This window comes from Rutidosis leptorrhynchoides, chromosome 7, assembly GCF_046630445.1.
Source record: "Rutidosis leptorrhynchoides isolate AG116_Rl617_1_P2 chromosome 7, CSIRO_AGI_Rlap_v1, whole genome shotgun sequence".
Lineage (NCBI taxonomy): Eukaryota > Viridiplantae > Streptophyta > Magnoliopsida > Asterales > Asteraceae > Rutidosis > Rutidosis leptorrhynchoides.
Window position 1 is genome coordinate 124,631,941 of NC_092339.1, and position 22,956 is coordinate 124,654,896.

Genomic DNA, 22,956 nt, shown 5'->3' on the forward strand with positions numbered 1-22,956 from the left:
TTAACGGGTAGGTACTGTGATAACCCATAAATTTCCGAACAAATTTAAACTTAATCTTTATATGTTTCCGACATGATAAGCAAAGTCTGTAATGTTGAAATCTCAAAAACTTTGAACTGTGTTCATGTATTCATTTACCCTTCGACTGCTCTTGACGATTCACGAACAAATATGTGTAAATAGATATGTATGAATATATATGTGATTGTTAAATTGAGAAATCTTAACAAAACAATAAACGGTTTGATTGATATGTAAATATATTAGGAAATCTATTATATGACTGGTAAACGTTAGCAAATGTATAACGTTATACTTATTCAATATAAATAAACGTCTACGTAATAAAACACGTGTGTGTGTGTATATATATATATACATATATATATATATATATATATATATATATATATATATATATATATATATATATATATATATATATATATATATATATATATATATATATATATATATATATATATATATATATATATATATATATATATATATATATATATATATATAGGTAGACAAAGTATATTGAGCTTATATATAAGTGGTTTCGAATACAATTAATAGATATAGCGACACTTGTTTTGTTAACCAAGTTAATACAAACTTATAAGGATTTAAAATAAACATAAGTTCTAGTAATAGATTAGGTGATCTGTATATAATTAGTTTTAGGAGAATAAACTTTATGATAATATTTGATTTAGTATCAAACGTACGAAAACGTTTTCAGTCTAAAAGAATTCTATAATTAAAACGTTTTATAATTTGAATATGTATGTAAACCCTAAATTAAAGTTTTATAAATTACATGTACATATAATTACTGTTTCAAAAATATAAAACATTTTGAATATATAAAGTTAGAAAACTTAAATAAAGATTTATATTATAAAATTTACATATATATAGTTTCAAAGATATAAAATGTACCACGATATATTTTGAAAGGTTACCACATTTTACATTATGTCCAGAAGTATATTATCAAAGTTATTATCATTATCTTTTATTGTTATAAATCTTAGGATTTATATATAACTAATAGAGTGTCACGTCTTCTTTAAAAACAAATATAAATTTATAAATATCTAGAACCACTTTTGACAATTCTTTACTAAGCCATTATAATAAAGATAAAAGTTTTAACGTTATCCTGAATTTTAGAATATTTCAAGAAATCTTTTGACAAATTATCCATAACAATGGTCCGTGATTCAATAAGATAAAGATAGATATAACGAGAAATAAAAAGCGTGTTTTAAAACTAGTAAGATATTAAAAATAAACAATGGCGCATAAATGGATTATATCAAATTAGTTTTAAAGAGTAAACGTTACGTAAACAAATTTAAAACAAATCTTGAAATATAACTAGTTTTAAAAAACTAAATATGATATTATTACATAAATATTTCTATTACATACAATAAGTATAAAGTTTATATTTTTAAATAAAAATATCTTTATATTTTACAAAGTGATAAAAAATAATATTAACCCTGTCATAAAACGTTTGATTTAAAATAATATATTTTGATAAAACAACGAGACATTGATTTAAAGAAGCAAATGACCAAAACACTCGAATGTTAAAGTTACATTTCAAGTGATATAGTTTATTGATAATCTAAGTCTATATTTTGACAAAGGTACGAGTCAATAAACGCAAAATGCTAGTTTTCTTAGTGTACGAAAGGTCGTTCGAAAAACCGGAAGCAGGACATGACTCGAGCATCATCTTACAAATCGTTGGAACAAAAATTACAAGTCCACTATGCACGTAAATATTATATTATATATAATTAATTATATAAATTATATAAATTATATATTAAATATAATAAAAAACCGTCAGCAGCCTTAATCAATTGAGGAATGAGCTGGATTGCATAGCTCCGCAATCGCGGAGGTTAGTGTGAGCATAATACCGTAGTCGCGGAGCTCAAGGGACCAGAAAGGGGCTATAAAACCAGATCGTTTTTCAGCTCGAATCATTCAAATTCAATCTCTCTTCTCTATATATACTCCGTAAAATTTATTTTATTATTATTATTATTATTATTATTATTATTATTATTATTATTATTATTATTATTATTATTATTATTATTATTATTATTATTATTGTTATTATTAATCGCATTATTATTAGTAGTATTATTACTAGTATATACATAAAATATTACGACAAGGTTATACTCTTCTTGTTGACTCTCTCTTTCCTCCCGACTGTTTTATTTTCTCTGTAATCTTGCATCCCAAAACCCAAAATAACCCAAAACTAAATTTGACGATTGCTCCTAATTCAAACCGAACTAGAAGCAGAGACCCATTCCATTAAACCCAAATTAACTACCAGATTCTAATCGTATTCTTTTTTCCGGTGATTGTTGGCACACGCGCTCCACACGCATCCCCGCGCTGTCACGGCTAACTCGCCGGAATATTTTTCCGGTATACTGTTTTGCTTTTTCAGGTCTTTCCGTTAAAAAGGTGCCGTCAACGCAACTAGGACTCAAGCAGCACAGGGATATACTCAAATCTGAACTGTAACAGCAACTCCTCTGCCGCCGCTAACGGCCGCCGTGTATCGCTGCTGCTGTCAAGTACCGCCGCTAGTGTTCGTTTTCTACCTCAAACTTTGTTTTGTTGTTTCAACTGCCATTTTTATTATTAATTCTACTATACTATAACCTATTGTGTATTATTATATATTAATTATCTTTATTACGGAGTATTAATTATCCTTGGGTATTTGCTTTCTGTTGACCTGCTCTTTTTTCTTTACGTATATTTTTATCTGTTTCTCATATATTCGATCCTGATTTCTTTTGAATCTGTATCCTTTTATTTATTTTTATTTCTATTTTCTTCCTTCTATTATTATCTTATACTTTTTTGTGCTTTTATTTTCGAGTTACTTTGGTTACTGTTTTTATTTGATTTTTGTGTCGTCTTCTTCGAGGCTAGACCCTTTGGGTTCTTCTTGATATTTTATTTCTATATTTTCCCGATTCTACTTGTTTTTTAGCTTAATCCTATCCTATCTACGGAACTTTATATTTATTTTTTGTATTATCTATTTTTGGTTTTTAGATAAGATAGACTCTAGACTGTATCATGGTTACTTGAGGTCATGTCCTCCTAGTTCTGGGACGGGTAGGTTTATAGGGCCTAGAAGCGGCAATAGGATAGCGAAGCCGGTTAGAATTAGAGTGGGTAGTTGGAATGTGGGTACTTTAACCGGAAAACGATATGAACTTGTTGAGACTTTACGTAAACGTAAAGTGGACATTTTGTGTGTCCAGGAGACTAGATGGAAGGGTCGAGGGGCGGTCAAGACCAATGGCTACAAGTTGTGGTTCTCGGGATCGAGAGTAGCTAGAAACGGGGTTGGAATCATTATAGGACCACCCTATAATGAGAATGTTGTGGATGTAGACCGACGGAGCGATAGGATTATGTCGGTTAGGTTAGTTATCCAGGAGGTGACTTACACGGTCATTAGTGCCTACGCATCTCATGCGGGCCTTGGAGAAGCTGAAAAGAGACACTTCTGGGAATCGCTAGACGAGGTTGTGAGGATGTGCCCTCAGGAACATCGATTACTTATTGGTGGAGACCTCAATGGTCATATAGGAACTGATGTCGAGGGATATGCGGGAGCCCATGGGGGCTTTGGGTTCGGAATAAGAAACGAGGAAGGGATCTCTATCCTTGAATTTGCTGTTGCACACGATTTGGCTGTTGCAAATTCGTTTTTCAAGAAGACTGATGCTCAATTAGCAACTTTCCATAGCGGGGGCCATAGTACCTAGATTGACTATTTGCTACTTCGCAAAGGGGATCTTAGGACTTGTGGAGACTGTAAAGTACTGACTGACTTGACATGCTCCTCCTAGCACAGATTGTTGGTCATGGATTTGGCTCTTCGGAGACGGGTTACCAAGAGTGTAAGGCCCATCCAACCTAAGATCTTGTGGAAGAAGCTGATCGGAGAGAAGGCAGTGACTTTCAAAACATCGGTTGTAGAAAGAATTGATGCATCAGTAGAAATGACACCGAATGATGATGCGGATCAGATGTGGATTTGTCTGGCATTCACCATCAGAGAGGTTGCCAAGGAAGCCTTAGGTGTGGCAGTAGGAACATCGAGGGGACATAAGACTGATAGAGAATCATGGTGGTTTAGTGATGACGTTCAAAGCAAAATCGCGCTTAAGCAACTAAGGTTCAGGGAGCTTATCACTTGCCAAGAGGGGACTTCGATGGATAGAACCAGGGTTGAAGAGAGATATAAAGAAGCCAAAAGAGAAGCTAAGAAGGCTGTAGCCCGGGCAAAAGAAAAGACATATGAAGATCTGTATAGGAAGCTTGACTCCAAAGAGGGAGCAAATGATATATACAGGATAGCCAAAGCTAGGGAGCTGATAATGCTAAAAACGAACATATATTTCATAGCATTATTCCCCAAGAAAGACAAGCTTTTAGTTGCAAATGTTCTATTTACAAGTGATATTCGTTTAAATATTAAAAGGTGAAGACAAAAGACAGATTCGACGAATTGAAGACGCAAACGACCAAAAAGCTCAAAAGTACAAAATACAATCAAAGAGGTTCCAATTATTGATAATAAAATGTCTCGAAATTACAAGAGTACAAGATTCAAAACGTAAAGTACAAGATATTAAATTGCACGCAAGGACGTTCAAAAATCCAGAACCGGGACCAGAGTCAATTCTCAACGCTCGACGCAACGGACTAAAAATTACAAGTTAACTATGTATATAAATATAATATAATATATAATTAATTCTTAAAATTAATATATATATTATAATATATTTATAAAACGTCGGCAAATTAAAAGACAAACCTTTGTGAGCTGGAATTACGAACTCCGCGAGTTGCGGAGTATGGAGGCCAAAAATGCCGCGACTCGCGGAGCAGCCAAATACGAAAATCCCTATAAAATCCAACGAATTCTAATCATTTTTATCATCCAATATATCAATCTCTCTATATCTATACGTAATATTTATATTTATATTTATATTTTAATTTTAATTTTAATTTTAAATCCTAATAATAAGGGTATGTTAGCGAATGCTGTAAGGGTGTAAGTCGAAATTCTGTTCGTGTAACGCTACGCTATTTTTAATCATTGTAAGTTATGTTCAACCTTTTAAATTTAATGTCTCGTAGCTAAGTTATTATTATGCTTATTTAATCCGAAGTAATCATGATGTTGGGCTAATTACTAAAATTGGGTAATTGGGCTTTGTACCATAATTGGGGTTTGGACAAAAGAACGACACTTGTGGAAATTAGACTATGGGATATTAATGGGCTTTATATTTGTTTAACTAAATGATAGTTTGTTAATGTTAATATAAAGATTTATAATTGGACGTACCCATAAATTACCATATACACTCGATCGAACACGATGGGCGGGGTATTTATATGTACGAATAATCGTTCATTTAACCGGACACGGGAATGGATTAATAGTCAATGGACTCATTAAAACAGGGGTGAAATTATGTACAAGGACACTTGGCATAATTGTTAACAAAGTATTAAAACCTTGGGTTACACTCAGTCGACATCCTGGTGTAATTATTAAACAAAGTATTAAAATCTTGTTACAGTTTAAGTCCCCAAATTAGTTGGAATATTTAACTTCGGGTATAAGGATAATTTGACGAGGACACTCGCACTTTATATTTATGACTGATGGACTGTTATGGACAAAAACCAGACGGACATATTAAATAATCCAAGACAAAGGACAATTAACCCATGGGCATAAAACTAAAATCAACACGTCAAACATCATGATTACGGAAGTTTAAATAAGCATAATTATTTTATTTCATATTTAATTTCCTTTAATTTTATATTTAATTTGCACTTCTAATTATCGCATTTTATTTTATTGTTATTGTATTTAATTGCAGTTTTTATTATCGTACTTTTTAATTATCGCAAGTTTATTTGATCGCACTTTTATTTATCGCAATTTCATTATCGTTATTTACTTTACGCTTTAAATTAAGTCTTTTATTTATTTAATATTTTACATTTTGTTTTAACTGCGACTAAAGTTTTAAAATCGACAAACCGGTCATTAAACGGTAAAAATCCCCCTTTATAATAATAATATTACTTATATATATATTTGTATTTTTATAAAAGTAAACTAATATAGCGTTAGGCTTTGTTTAAAGATTTTCCCTGTGGAACGAACCGGACTTACTAAAAACTACACTACTGTACGATTAGGTACACTGCCTATAAGTGTTGTAGCAAGGTTTAAGTATATCCATTCTATAAATAAATAAATATCTTGTGTAAAATTGTATCGTATTTAATAGTATTTCCTTGTAAAATATAAAGCTATTTTATATACACCTCGCATAACATCAAGTATATTTTTGGCGCCGCTGCCGGGGACAATCAAACTTAAAAGCCGGAAGCGCAACGCTAAATAAAGAAAAAAAAAGATTTTTATTTTTAGTTTACTTTTATTAAAATTCACTTTTGTAAAAATACGTTTTTAATTATTCGAAAATATAAAAAGAAAACAAAAATTTATTTATTTTTTTAAGATTTTGTTAAATATTTAAGTTTTATAAAGTTTCTTTATTTTTATTTTATAAAAATATAAGTTTTATTTAAATATTTTTATTTAAAACATAAAAAAAACTAAAAAAAAAATTAATATATATATAAATCTATTTTTAAGATATTTTTAAAATTATAAAGTAGTTCTATTTTTATTTTAGTTTTTAAATATAAGTTTTTATTATATAAATATTTTTATTTAAACAGAAAATATAAAACAGAATATAAAAAAAAAACGCGTCGAATTTTAATCAACCTGTCATCTGAAAATTGGAACCCCGCGACTCGCGGAGTTTGCAGCTTCGAATACCGCGACTAGCGGAGACACTCTGACACGCCGATAGAAACCCTAATCAGGCATTAAATACGGGGTAATTATTAATTATTATTATTATTAACCCTAATTACTTATTATTATTATAATTAGTTTTAAGTTTCTTTTTATTTAATTTATATATTTAGTTAAATTAGTTTAATTAATGTAAAATTACTAGTTTTAATAAATAAATAATATAAAAATAATATTTTTATAAAAATTGTACTTTTTACAACTTTTTGTATATTTTTATATTTTCTCCCTTTTTAATTGTTTTAGCGTAATATTTGTATTTTTCGTTATTTTTTAGTTTTAAACTTAGTTTTTGCCATAATTATTTTTTACTTCTAGATTTTTAGGCTTTACCGTAAAATCCCTTAAGTGCCTTTTCTTTAGACTAAGATTTAGGTACTTTAGAATTTTGCGACGCCTTTTTAAGTTTTAGTTTCTTTTTAAGTTATTGCCATTTGGGATATAGTTTTTCTTGTAAGCTTTAATATTTTTAGACACCTTTTTACCTATGTATCAATTATCATTCCAATTAGTAATCTCAATTTGCGATTATAATTTTAAGTTAGTGATAGTAATAAGGTTGGGTTAGTCGAGTGTTTTTAAGTTCTATAAGTCACTCTTTTTCTTTCTTATTTTTATTTTTCGATCTTTTTTCGACACGCTCTTTTTCTTTCTTATTTCTCGCTATTCTAGTTTTTAGGACATAGATTTTTTATTCTACTTCTTATCTAAATTTCTTAAAATTACGATAATTTATTTTAAGTGGTTAAATTGATAGACATCAAAATTTTCTGGTTCGTAGTAATAGTTGGATTTGTACGTGGACCGGGTTATTGGAGCCAAACAGTCCTCAATTATATTGAGACCAAACGAATCCTGCCCCTCTGCTGCATCTTTTGGCTATTCGAAACGTGGGCAAAATCAGAAAAGTATATTAATTGGATAACTTATATAATTTTTCTTTCCTTTTAAAAACTAATAGGATATTCAGTGAATGCACCGAGCAAGACGTTCACCACCTTTTGTACGTTCACCACCTGTAACTAGATCAAGATATTTAGCAAATATTACCGCCGTTGATTTTTCTTTAGAATCATCATCCAGTCGACCAAGTACTCCAGTTCAAATTTCCGATAATCCATTTTTTGAACCCGATCTCACAATTGAGAATTCGGAGAATATTCAGGGACGATTCATAGATCCTGAACCATTAAATTTTCCTCCGGAACCACCAATCATTCAAACAGAGATTGTTGAGGAACGAACCATTAAATCAGAATCCTCTAGTGATTCCGATTCAACAAATTCAATTATGGAGAATCTAGAACCTTTAAGTATGGAAGACCGAATGAGAGCTAAACGTACTGGCCAAGGTCACGCAATTACTCATCCTGACATTAATGCGCCAGATTATGAAATCAAAGGACAAATTCTACACATGGTGACTAATCAATGCCAATTTAGTGGTGCGCCGAAGGAAGATCCAAATGAACATCTTCGTACCTTTAATAGGATCTGCACTCTATTTAAAATAAGAGAAGTTGAGGATGAACAGATATATCTCATGTTATTTCCCTGGACTTTAAAGGGAGAAGCCAAAGATTGGTTGGAATCGTTACCTGAAGGGGCGATTGATACATGGGACGTTTTAGTTGAAAAATTTCTTAAACAATTCTTTCCTGCATCTAAAGCTGTAAGACTTCAAGCAGAAATTGTTACGTTTACACAGAAACCGAATGAAACTCTATATGAGGCGTGAACAAGATTTGGAAAGTTATTGAGAGGATGTCCGCAACATGGTTTAGACACCTGTCAAATAGTACAAATAATCTACCAAGGATGCGACATCACTACAAGGAAAGACATAGATATAGCAGCTGGTGGTTCCATTATGAAGAAAACCAAAACTGATGCTTATAAAATTATTGATAACACTGCTTCCCACTCACATGAGTGGCACCAAGAAAAAGATATCGTTAGATCATCTAAAGCAGCTAGAGCCGATTCTAGCCATGACTTAGATTCCATTTCCGCAAAGATAGATGTTGTCGAGAGACGAATGGAAAAGATGACTAAGGATATTCACTCAATACGAATTAGTTGTGAGCAGTGTGGAGGACCACATTTGACAAAAGATTGTCTCAGTATTGAACTAACAATGGAAAAAAGAGAGAATGTTTCATATCTAAACCAAAGACCTGGAAATAATTATCAGAATAATTATCAACCGCCAAGACCTATTTACAATCAAAATCAGAACTATAACCGAAATATTTCATTCAACAACCAACAAGGTCCTAGCAATCAACAAGTATCCAACAATACTTACAATCAGCAAAGACCTAATTTTCAAAACAAACCACCACAACCCGATGATAAAAAGCCGAATTTAGAAGATATGATGACGAAGCTAGTTGAAACTCAAACGCAGTTTTTCACATCTCAAAAACAAACCAATGAACAAAATGCTCAAGCATTTAGAAATCAACAAGCTTCTATTCAAAATCTGAAACAAGAAGTAAGTAACCTAGCAAGGTTAATAGGTGAAAGAAAACCGGGAAGTTTACCTAGTGATACAAATGCTAACCCCCGAAATGAAACAGCTAAAGCCATTACCACAAGAAGTGGTACAACACTTAAACCACCTGAAATACCTGTAACTTCTGATGAAGCTATTCCTACTCCACAAGAACCACAACCTGATCAAGATAAGGAAAAAGAACCGGTAGTTGAAAAGGTTAATAAAGATAACACAGTTAAGGATAAACCTTATGTTAAACCATACCAACCACCACTTCCTTACCCGAGTAAAATGAAGAAAGAGAAACTTGAAGCCGAGCAATCCAAATTCTTGGATATGTTTAAACAGATAAATGTAAATCTTCCTTTCATTGATGTGATTTCAGGAATGCCTAGATATGCTAAATTCTTAAAAGATCTAATCTCAAATAGAAAGAAAATGGAAGAACTCTCGGCTGTTACTATGAACGCTAATTGTTCAGCAGTGCTGTTGAATAAGATACCAGAAAAACTATCTGATCCAGGAAGTTTTACAATTCCATGTTTTCTGGGTAGTCTTAGTTCAATAGAAGCATTGGCAGACTTAGGTGCTAGTATAAATCTAATGCCGTATTCACTATACGCTAAACTAGACCTTGGAGAATTGAAACCAACAAGAATAAGTATACAACTAGCCGATCGATCAATAAAATATCCTAGAGGGATAATGGAGAACATGCTAGTTAAAGTTGGTACTTTAGTATTTCCAGTAGATTTTGTTGTTCTGGACATGGAAGAAGATTCTCAAGTTCCTCTCATATTAGGAAGACCATTCTTAAACACGGCTAAAGCAATGATAGATGTGTTCGGTAAGAAACTGACCCTAAGTATAGAGGACGAGAGTGTTACCTTTTCAGTTAATAGAGCAATGCAACAACCTCAATCTGCAGATGATACATGTTATTATATTCAAACTATAGATTCACATGCAGAATTATTAGAAGAATTTCCAGAATTACAAGGAACAGGAGAATGTTCTTTAGGAGAAGGAACAGAACAAATTGATGAAGCTGAAATGTTAGCTACACTTATAGCTAATGGATATGAACCAACAACAGAAGAAATTCAAATGCTAAAAGAAGAAGACAGATATCGATATAAGTCATCGATAGAAGAACCTCCGAAATTAGAGTTAAAGCCACTTCCAAACCATTTGGAATACGCTTATTTACATGGTGAATCTGAATTACCTATAATAATATTGTCTTCTCTTACTGAAAATGAGAAATCACAACTCATTTCTGTGTTGAAAGCTCATAAACCAGCCATTGCATGGAAGATTCATGATATTAAAGGAATAAGTCCTTCGTATTGCACACATAAAATCCTTATGGAAGAAGGTCATAAAACGTATGTGCAACGCCAACGAAGACTAAATCCTAATATGCAAGATATAGTTAAGAAAGAAATTATTAAACTACTAGATGCAGGTTTAATATATCCAATTTTTGATAGTCCATGGGTAAGCCCAGTTCAATGCGTGCCTAAGAAGGGTGGCATGACTGTCATTAAAAATGAGAAAAATGAGCTTATTCCTACTAGGACTGTAACAGGATGGTGTGTGTGTATTGATTATAGAAAATTAAATGACGCCACCAGAAAAGATCACTTTCCCTTACCTTTCATTGATCAAATGTTGGAAAGATTAGCCGGAAATAGTTACTATTGTTTTCTAGATGGATTTTCCGGATATTTTCAAATTCCAATAGCACCCGAGGACCAAGAGAAAACCATGTTCACGTACCCTTATGGTACTTTTGCTTACAAACGCATGCCATTTGGACTTTGCAACGCCCCTGCAACCTTTCAAAGGTGTATGATGGCGATTTTTCATGATATGATAGAAGAATGCATGGAAGTTTTCATGGATGACTTTTCAGTCTTCGGTGATACATTTGAATCATGTCTAGTTAATCTGGAAAGAATGCTTATTAGATGCGAACAATCAAATCTAGTTCTTAATTGGGAGAAATGCCATTTCATGGTTAAAGAAGGCATCGTTCTTGGACATAAAATCTCAAAGGAAGGAATTGAAGTGGATAGAGCTAAAGTAGATGTAATTGCTAAACTTTCACATCCCACCAATGTTAGAGGAGTTAGGAGTTTTCTAGGGCATGCCGGTTTTTACCGACGTTTCATAAAAGATTTTTCTAAAATTGCCACTCCTATGAATAAACTCCTAGAAAAGGATGCTCCATTCATCTTTTCAGATGAATGTATCAAATCTTTTAATATTCTTAAAGAAAAACTTACTAATGCGCCGATTATGATAACACCAAATTGGAATCTACCATTTGAACTAATGTGCGATGCAAGTGATTTTGCAATGGGAGCCGTTTTAGGACAAAGGATTGAAAAACAATTTCAACCTATATATTATGCTAGTAAGACGTTACAAGGAGCACAAACGAACTATACAACTACTGAAAAAGAACTCCTTGCTATTGTCTTTGCTTTTGACAAATTTCGTTCATATCTCGTTCTAGCAAAAACGGTGGTCTATACTGACCATTCTGCTCTTAGATACCTATTTTCGAAACAAGATGCCAAACCAAGATTAATCCGTTGGATCTTACTCTTACAAGAGTTCGATATTGAAATCCGAGATAAAAGAGGAGCAGAAAATCTCGCCGCTGATCATCTTTCTCGTCTTGAAAATCCCGAATTAGAAGTTCTAAATGAATCGGCCATACAAGACAACTTTCCTGATGAATATCTATTGAAGATAGATTATAATGAAATTCCATGGTTTGCAGACTATGCAAACTATTTAGTATGTGGATTCCTTGAAAAAGGATTATCGTACCAAAAATGAAAGAAATTCTTCAGTGATATAAAACACTATTTCTGGGAAGATCCACATCTGTTTAAAAGTTGTCCCGATGGAATAATACGCCGATGTGTATTCGGAGATGAAGCTAGTAAAATTTTAAACCATTGTCACACAGGACCAACAGGAGGGCATTATGGGCCTCAACTAACAGCAAGAAAAGTTTACGATGCTGGATTCTATTGGCCTACAATTTACAAAGGCGCACACCTTCTTTGCAAATCCTGTGATGCTTGTCAAAGGGCCGGAAAAATAAGTCAACGTGATGAAATGCCACAAAATGTCATACAAGTATGTGAAGTATTTGACATTTGGGGTATTGACTTTATAGGTCCATTTCCAAAATCTCATAATAATCTCTACATTCTCGTTGCCATTGATTATGTATCTAAATGGGCGGAAGCACAAGCTCTCCTAAATTACGATGCACGAGTTGTAGTCAACTTTTTAAAATGTCTTTTTGCAAGGTTTGGAACACCGAAAGCTTTAATAAGTGATCGGGGAACTCATTTCTGTAATAATCAACTTGAGAAAGTTCTTAAAAGATATGGAGTAACTCATAAAATCTCCACTGCTTATCATCCACAAACAAGTGGAAAAGTTGAAAATACCAACCGAGCTTTAAAACGTATTCTAGAGAAAACCGTGGGATCAAATCCGAAGGAATGGTCCATTAAATTGGAGGATGCACTCTGGGCTTTTAGAACAGCCTACAAAACTCCAATTGGAACCACACCTTTTAGACTTGTTTATGGAAAAGCATGTCATCTTCCAGTAGAAATTGAACACAAAGCATTTTGGGCTTTGAAGACATGTAATCTTGATATGCATGAAGCTGGACGTCTACGATTAAGTCAACTAAACGAATTAGAAGAATTAAGACATGAAGCATACGAAAATTCGTTAATCTATAAGGAAAGAACGAAGAAATGGCATGATAAAAGAATCAGAAGTTTAAAAGAATTTAAAGAAGGAGACAGAGTTCTTCTTTTCAATTCACGATTCAAGCTATTTCCTGGAAAATTGAAATCAAGATGGTTTGGACCATTCATAGTCAAAAGAGTTTTCCCATACGAAACGATAGAATTAATAAATTCAAATGGGATTGAATTTAAAGTTAATGGTCACAGAGTTAAACACTACATAGATAGTCCAATGGAAGTTGACAATGAAGTTAATCATAATTTCGATACCACAGCTAACTAAGTGTGGGGAGAATCAAGTCTTTAAAGGATAATATGTATTTCTGTTAGAGTTAGATTGTCTGTTTTCGTGTAGTTCTCGAAAATGGAACCCGAATGGTCTTTCCCTAGCAGACCCTAAAGAACTAGTCTTCTCCCCCCATTCTGAATTTTTTTATTTTTTTTAGGAAATAAAGACTGCCTGTGAACTAAACCATGGTCTAATGCTACACGCTTTGATCATTAAACGTAATAATGACACACTACCAAGTGAAATAGTATCATTAATCAGAGAAAGATTGGACGGAGTAAGAAAAGAATCCAAATGCAAAGATAAAAAGTTACAATTTGGTAAAGAAAAATCAAAATCCGCAGCGAAAAGAAGAGCACGACACCTAGAAAGATGTCACAAATGCGGAAAATGGTCACATGGAGGTAAATGTTTAAATAATCAAACCTATTCAAATACCGAATTTGTTACTTTATGCAGAGACGGACCGTTCATATGTTTAGAAGAAAAAACACTGAATGCTCGAGGTTACGCCTATGTAGCCATGGAAAACCAATTAAACCGACTATCTTATGAATGGGATAGATCATATAACTAAAAATACTATCTCACAGGTAAGTCTGTACAGTTTTTTATTTTTATTTTTATTTTTAACCTTTTGATAATAAACGCTAATTTGTTCGCTATAAAGTATTAAATTGGTATTGAATAAAATTAGGTTTGGCGACCGAAATTATTGATATCATACAAAAATTTATTACATCACTGCGAAATTTAACGTTTATTCTTAAGGTATAAATATCTTTAATCAATCAACCCAAAATATTTCAAAAATTCGTCATGAGTTAAATTAGGTCTTGGAACCGAAATTACTTTACCGAAAAGAGGGGCGCATATTTTTGATAATATTTGATTGATTAAAGTGGGATAAAAGCCAAAAAGATTTTTAATTTTATTTTTACCATGTTTTTAAAATTAATATATAAATCTTAAATTAATCAATATATTTAAAATTGTAAATATTTGAAAAATTAATATAAGTTTGGTGTGAATTTATAATATGAATTTTTAAATTAAGTTTGGTGTGAATTTTTAATTTTTAAAATATGAATTTTATTTTTATGCATTTTAAATTGTAAGTTTGGTGTGAATTTTTAATATTAATTTTGAATTTTATATTTAAGTTGTGTGAATTTAAAAACAAAAATTTACTTTATTTCGCTAAGTTAAAAATATGATTTTTAAAATTCGTCGTAAGTTGAAGACTAGGTCATTGAACCGAAATTGCTTTACCCGAGGGAGGGACGAGAACTTTTATTATCATTATTTTTAATCTTATTGAATTAAAGTATGCCAAAAACATAAAAAAAACCAAAAATCTAAGCTTTTAAAACAATCGCTTGAAAAAGACAAATTTTAAAATTTTGTTGAAGAACGGACTAGGACATCGATCCGAAACGACCTCGTCCTAAATAACAAGGGAAACAAAATTTTAAAATTAATTACTTAATTGTTTTAATTAGTATAAGATATAAAAAAAAAAATACAAACTCCGCGACTCGTGGAGTTTGAAGGGTCAAACACCGCGACTCGCGGAGGGACCAAAACCCAGAAAAAATAAAAACGTAATCAGCTCAGTCCACACACCACAACACAAAAATAAACTGCGAAAATACTGCAAAAAAACCCGAGAAAACACTCCCAAATTCACAATTTTTCACCGTTAATCATCAAATATTTTACTAAAATCATGTTAAGAAGGATGCTATCAAGGAATTACTCAAGAAAAACAGTAAATTTCTACACCTAAACACCATTTAATCCGAAAATTAGTGTTCTTGAGCAATTTTATACCCAATTTGATTTTGATGCTTTTTAGTGTAATTATGCTTAAATTGTTTATGTATTATGCTTGTATAACCTAGATTGATGCTATTTAACATGATTAGAAGCCTTAAACTTTAAATTTTGAGTAATCTAGGGTTTGTGTTCTTGAGCAATTTGGGGCTTTTTGATATAAACAGGTTATGGCCGATTTTTGTCATGAATTGTTACTAAATTAAGTAGTGTAACATGTTTTGGTAGTTAAATGATCCAAACTTTGAGCCTAAACATGATTTTGAGAATTAAAGTGGACTTTTTCAAGTCTAAAATTCATGAACTTGATTTTTGAGAGATAATGCCATTTGAAACTTGTTTAATTGCTAGTAATGATTATTTTGACATGTTATTTGAGTTGAATGCTTATGAACTTGGCGAACATTTTTGTATATGCTTAATTGAAAAAGTGTAGATTTGATGAAAATATGAAAATGAGCTTAAGTTTGATATAAATTGATCATGTCATTGTAATTATTTTGATTGATGATTTTGCTGACACTAATGCATATTTGGATGCACAAAAATTGTGTTTGATGTGTTTTGCAGACTGAAAGGGGTGAATCTTCATCCCAAGCTCGCAATGCTCCTGCTGAGAATACGGAACAATAGGAGGTGGATAACTACTACAAACAAGATATACCTCATCCAGTCATGACATTTTCTGATATGCACTTGGAAGATTTGCACCCGAACCTGAGATTTGACAGACTTTGGACAGATTATCCAAAATACCAAAGGGGTTTGCATACTCTTCATTCTAAAGCTGTTGAAGTACCTAGGGTCATAGAATGGGGACCATTAGAAGCTGTAGAATTGGCCGGGCCAATTAGGGAATTACTTGCACAGAGGTATGGTAATTCTACTTTTAACGATTGGGTACGGTTATTCAACATGCGTAGACCTGTATATAAAGTATGGTGTGAAGAATTGTTGTGTAGTATAGAATTAAATGATCGGGTAGCTAGTTTAACCGATCGAACTTTTATTAGATTTTTGTTAGGAGGTTCGATGCGCCACATGTCTTTACTAGACATGGCTCAGGCTTTACGTATATATACGCCTGAGGAGCTAGCATCTGCCGATTGTAGAGGGTTGATACTAAATGGTAGAAAGATAGACGAAAATTTTGATACGCATGGTATATGGAGTCAAATGACTAGCCATCACCGATTTAAAGGGGGAAATTACTCTTATTTGGATATAGATAGAGCTGAATTAAGAGTAATTTATAGGTTTTTAGCCAATTCGATTACACAACGAGGTAAGAACAAGGAAAAGGTAAATGAACAGGATTTGTTTTACCACATGTGTATTCGAGACCCACAAAGCGCTGTAAGTATACCTTATTGTGTGGGTTATTATTTATCATAATAGGAGGTGGTATATTTATTACTTTGATTGCTGAATATCTCGGTGTGGATATAAGTCGGGGGGGATTACTAATCGAAGAACCAGAACCCTGAAATACAATATGTTTAAATGTATACCATGGTGCGAAAGTTTTGAAGAGGTGAAATAACGCCGCAGTACGATATAATGGTAGACATCCACAGGTTGAGAGAAACCAACAGCAAGGTAATGTAGGAGGGGGAAATGAAATGGCAGAAATGTAAAGGTTTATAGCTTCACAAGAGTATGAAAATGCTAGACATAGAGCATTTGAAGATTGGCAAGTTCATCAAAACCAAATCATAGCTTATTGCCAACATATAGGTAGAAACTATATTCCTACTCCATCGCCCATATTCCCTCCCTGGTCTATAGAGATCCAACCACCGTATCCTACGTATAACCCAGCCGAAGCATTTTTTAGCACATATGGTTATGCATGGAACCCCTTCTGGTATCAGTATCATCCCTAGTCTACTTAGTTTTTTTTATTTTATTATTTGTAATGTTGATACATTTAATACTTATGTTGGATTTGTAATAGTTTTATTATTTTCTAAATTTTATTATTAGATTTTAATAATTTTTGAATGTGGGGTAATATACCAAACTTCAAAAATATGTATATATGTTTGCAGTTTATCTTATGTACACAACAGGGTAAAACAACGCATTTTCAAAGACTGGCATTAAGTTCAGCAAAAGCAACTAATTTTGACGACAAGATGCAAAATATATGTGAAATAACAACAAGACGGAATGAGCAAATGATATGCACCATTTATCATTCAGCAAGCAAACACAAATATGTTTGGAAACTTTGGTAAAATTTAATCATTTTCACAAAAATCACCCTCAATAATTTAAATTGTTACTGATTTCTTGCAAATGAGGGCATTGCAATATCTTAAGTGTGGGAAGGGGTTAAATTCTTTCGGATTTTAAAATTTTTACTTTATACACTTGGTTACCATTAGAAATACTAGTAAAGTAGTAGTTGTATTAGAATCTAGTGCTCTCTGATAATAAAGAACAACCCTAGTCTTATATACTGACTACCCAATTCTAGTAAAATTTTTAAAAAATTTCAACTAAATGAACTCAAAATCATGTTTATACATATTTATGAACGATAAAACTAGGTGTTAACACCGAAATTATTGTTACCTCGGAAAGGACATAAATTGAGAAACAAACCAAAATGTTAAAATTCATTTAAAATGGAATAGAGGACAATAAAAAGGAAAATAAAAGCCAAGTGTGGGAAAATTCTCCAAGTTATTCAAAACATATGTCACATATTTTTGTACAAATAACTGAAAATACTTTTGCTTTGGACTAAACTAAAAAGTTTTACCTGCTTTACTGTAATAAAGATGGATCTACACGATGAATCAATTCCATCGTTAAAAGGAAGTAAAGTCTTTCAAAAAAGAAACGCGCTTCTTGATTTAGGTCAGGAAGTTGTCGTCCAGACCAGCTGTAGGTTGACGAAAAATCTAGAAAAGTCATCACTAAAATCAGCAGAAAATCCACGGACCTCAGCATTAAACAGGATCACCAAGTGGTCAGATTTATCCTAACCATGAGAAGGATTTATCTCGTACAATGGGGGAGGCACCATGCAAATTAGCTGGATAAGACTAATGAATCAGATCCCCAGAAAGGATAATCTCCTTAAAAGATTAAAAATTAGCTTTTAAGCCTGATATTACTCAATCCTTGAGATTGACCTTAAAGATTGAGAATTACAAACTCATGGAATTCAATGATATCTAAACTCGAGCCTGAACTAGAAAATATTTTGATCAAAATTACAAACCGATTTGTTTTCTAAAAACCCATTTTCAATGCGTTCATTACCATTGAACGTAAAATCCTAGGAATTCACCTGGAATTCATTAGGTCTCCTGAACCAAATCGGGTGTCAACCATAAGAACGGTGGTTGCATAGCATGGTCAAAGACAGGACCTTGTGCCAGACCGACAAATTAAAAGGGTGAGCTTTACTATTGCTCCTACAAAGGATAGTAATTGCGTCCGACACGTTATAGACCATAATTAAAAGCATGTCAGAGGACATTGCCTTAACAGTTGCTTGTTCAACGCTTTCCTTTACAACCGGACGGTAGTTTACCGAAAGGTAATATACAGGATAAGTAAACTGGACGTGTTGCTTTCCAAATACAAGGTTAGCAAGTGGGTGACACAAAACCATAAGTTTTGAGCTAAAATTTTCAAATCTGAAACCCACCAAACCCACAAAAATAATTTGCAAACACCGGTGAAGGGTTATTCCGGAAAACTTATCTAGAGTAAAAACTAGATTTAATTTTCAAAAGATCAAATGTTTTCATAAAGATCCAATTTCCTTAATGGATCTAAACTTTTATAGTCATGTGGGACTGTAAACCATATCGTTACTACCATTGTTTATACCACCGTAAAGAATCACTGATGTACAAAGTGTGAAGAATAAAAAAGTGATTCTAGTATTTCAAGACTATATTGCTTGAGGACAAGCAACGCTCAAGTGTGGGAATATTTGATAATGCTAAAAACGAACATATATTTCATAGCATTATTCCCCAAGAAAGACAAGCTTTTAGTTGCAAATGTTCTATTTACAAGTGATATTCGTTTAAATATTAAAAGGTGAAGACAAAAGACAGATTCGACGAATTGAAGACGCAAACGACCAAAAAGCTCAAAAGTACAAAATACAATCAAAGAGGTTCCAATTATTGATAAAAAATGTCTCGAAATTACAAGAGTACAAGATTCAAAACGCAAAGTACAAGATATTAAATTGCACGCAAGGACGTTCGAAAATCCAGAACCGGGACCAGAGTCAATTCTCAACGCTCGACGCAACGGACTAAAAATTACAAGTTAACTATGTATATAAATATAATATAATATATAATTAATTCTTAAAATTAATATATATATTATAATATATTTATAAAACGTCGCCAAATTAAAAGACAAACCTTTGTGAGCTGGAATTACGAACTCCGTGAGTTGCGGAGTATGGAGGCCAAAAATGCCGCGACACGCGGAGCAACCAAATACGAAAATCCCTATAAAACCCAACGAATTCTGATCATTTTTATCATCCAATATATCAATCTCTCTATATCTATACGTAATATTTATATTTATATTTATATTTTAATTTTAATTTTAATTTTAAATCCTAATAATAAGGGTATGTTAGCGAATGTTGTAAGGGTGTAAGTCGAAATTCTGTCCGTGTAACGCTACGCTATTTTTAATCATTATAAGTTATGTTCAACCTTTTTAATTTAATGTCTCGTAGCTAAGTTATTATTATGCTTATTTAATCCGAAGTAATCATGATGTTGGGCTAATTACTAAAATTGGGTAATTGGGCTTTGTACCATAATTGGGGTTTGGACAAAAGAACGACACTTGTGGAAATTAGACTATGGGCTATTAATGGGCTTTATATTTGTTTAACTAAATGATAATTTGTTAATGTTAATATAAAGATTTATAATTGGACGTACCCATAAATTACCATATACACTCGATCGGACACGATGGGCGGGGTATTTATATGTACGAATAATCGTTCATTTAACCGGACACGGGAATGGATTAATAGTCAATGGACTCATTAAAACAGGGGTGAAATTATGTACAAGGACACTTGACATAATTGTTAACAAAGTATTAAAACCTTGGGTTACACTCAGTCGACATCCTGGTGTAATTATTAAACAAAGTATTAAAATCTTGTTACAGTTTAAGTCCCCAAATTAGTTGGAATATTTAACTTCGGGTATAAGGATAATTTGACGAGGACACTCGCACTTTATATTTATGACTGATGGACTGTTATGGACAAAAACCAGACGGACATATTAAATAATCCAGGATAAAGGACAATTAACCCATGGGCATAAAACTAAAATCAACACGTCAAACATCATGATTACGGAAGTTTAAATAAGCATAATTATTTTATTTCATATTTAATTTCCTTTAATTTTATATTTAATTGCACTTCTAATTATCGCATTTTATTTTATTGTTATTGTATTTAATTGCACTTTTAATTATCGTACTTTTTAATTATCGTAAGTTTATTTGATCGCACTTTTATTTATCGCAATTTCATTATCGTTATTTACTTTACGCTTTAAATTAAGTCTTTTATTTATTTAATATTTTACATTTTGTTTTAACTGCGACTAAAGTTTTAAAATTGACAAACCGGTCATTAAACGGTAAAAATCCCCCCTTATAATAATAATATTACTTATATATATTTGTATTTTTATAAAAGTAAACTAATATAGCGTTAAGCTTTGTTTAAAGATTTTCCTTGTGGAACGAACCGGACTTACTAAAAACTACACTACTGTACGATTAGGTACACTGCCTATAAGTGTTGTAGCAAGGTTTAAGTATATCCATTCTATAAATAAATAAATATCTTGTGTAAAATTGTATTGTATTTAATAGTATTTCCTTGTAAAATATAAAGCTATTTTATATACACCTCGCATAACATCAGGAGCGAAGGTGCAGGGATATTGATAACTTCAAGTTTATCAAAAATGAAGCTGGTCAAACTTTAGTAAAGGAGGACAAAATTAGGAAAAGATGGGAAGAGTATTTCTCATCTCTCTTCGTTGGAGGCAGACCCGAGCATCACGAAGATCTGCAAGAAGCTGATATAGAACAATTCCAGATCAACAGGGATTGTGAGGAGATCAATCATGAGGAAGTAAGATTGGCACTACGTAAGATGGGGAGAAATAAAGCTGTTGGACCAGACCAGATCCCTATTGAGGCATGGTGGTACCTTGGTGATGATGGTATTAGGTGGTTGACTTGCCTTTTCAACAAGATGTTTCGAAGCTCTAAGATGCCTATGAAATGGAGACTGAGCGAGACTATCCCCATCTATAAGAACAAGGGGGATGCGCAAATTTGCGGTAACTATAGAGGCATAAAATTACTTAGTCATACTATGAAGCTTTGGGAGAGAGTGCTTGAGACTAGACTTCGACGCGTAACGAATGTGTCGGAGAACCAATTTGGTTTCATGCTGGAGCGCTCTTCGATAGAGGCAATTCATATTATTAGGAGCCTTATGGAGAAGTATAGAGAAAAACAAAAGAACCTAGAGATGGTTTTCTTAGACTTGGAAAAGGCCTACGATTACGTTCCACGAAACTTGATTTAAAAGACCCTTAATGGTAGAAGTATCCCGAGTAGATATATCTGTGTTATTAGGGACATGTATGAAGGGGCTAAATCCTATGTTCGAACGCCTGTGGGAAATACTGAAGTTTACCAATAGAAGTGGGCCTGCATCAGGGGTCAGCCCTTAGCCCTTTTCTTTTCACTTTGATCCTTGACGAGCTTTCTCGAGGGATACAAGAGTGCATCCCTTGGTGCTTGATTTTTGCCGATGATATTGTGCTTGTTTCAGAATCCAAGGAGGAGCTTAATAGAAGATTAGAGCAATGGAGGGTGGCCTTAGAAAGTAATGGCCTACAAATTAGTAGACAAAAGATGGAATATCTTAAATGTGATTTCGATAGGAACGACGATGTTCAAGAGGATGGAGTGAACATCTGCATTGGAGACCAGATCTTGCATCTACAAACCTCGTTCAGATACCTAGGCTCGGTGCTCCACAAATCGGGGAGGATTGACGAAGACGTTTCGCACCGTATTAAGGTAGGGTGGCTGAAGTGGAGGTCAGCGACTGGGGTCTTATGCGACAAGAAGATCCTCCTTAAGCTGAAAGGGAAATTCTTCAAGGTGGCAATTAGACCGGCCATGTTATATGGTTCAGAGTGTTGGCCCATGACGAAGGCGCAAGAGAGAAGGATGGAGGTCGCAGAGATGAGAATGCTTAGGTGGACTTGCGGTAAAACCATGTTGGATATGATTCCAAATAGTGTTTTCAGGGAGAACCTAGAAGTTAGAAGCATCTCTGATAAGCTAAGAGAAGGACGGCTTCGCTGGTTTGGGCATGTGAGGAGGCGACCTCTTACTGCCCCTGTTAGGAGAGTCGAGGCACTTACGGTTGACGGTGTAAGGAGAAGGGGTAGACTTACTCGTAGGTAGGAGGATAGAATAAAGA

General features: G+C 33.0%; 2 protein-coding genes across 2 annotated transcripts; both read left to right on the plus strand.

Annotated features, from left to right (window-relative positions):
• Positions 1-279: 279 nt before the first annotated feature.
• Positions 280-3,836, plus strand: LOC139859582 (uncharacterized). Its single transcript, XM_071848366.1, has 2 exons — positions 280-286; positions 3,115-3,836. The coding sequence occupies exons 1-2, from the start codon at positions 280-282 to the stop codon at positions 3,834-3,836; spliced, it is 729 nt and encodes a 242-aa protein (XP_071704467.1).
• A 99-nt stretch (positions 3,837-3,935) lies between these two features.
• LOC139859583 (uncharacterized) lies at positions 3,936-22,729 on the plus strand. The gene is made up of 4 exons (XM_071848367.1): positions 3,936-4,409; positions 21,373-21,796; positions 22,297-22,567; positions 22,666-22,729. The coding sequence occupies exons 1-4, from the start codon at positions 3,936-3,938 to the stop codon at positions 22,727-22,729; spliced, it is 1,233 nt and encodes a 410-aa protein (XP_071704468.1).
• The last annotated feature ends 227 nt before the right edge of the window (positions 22,730-22,956 follow it).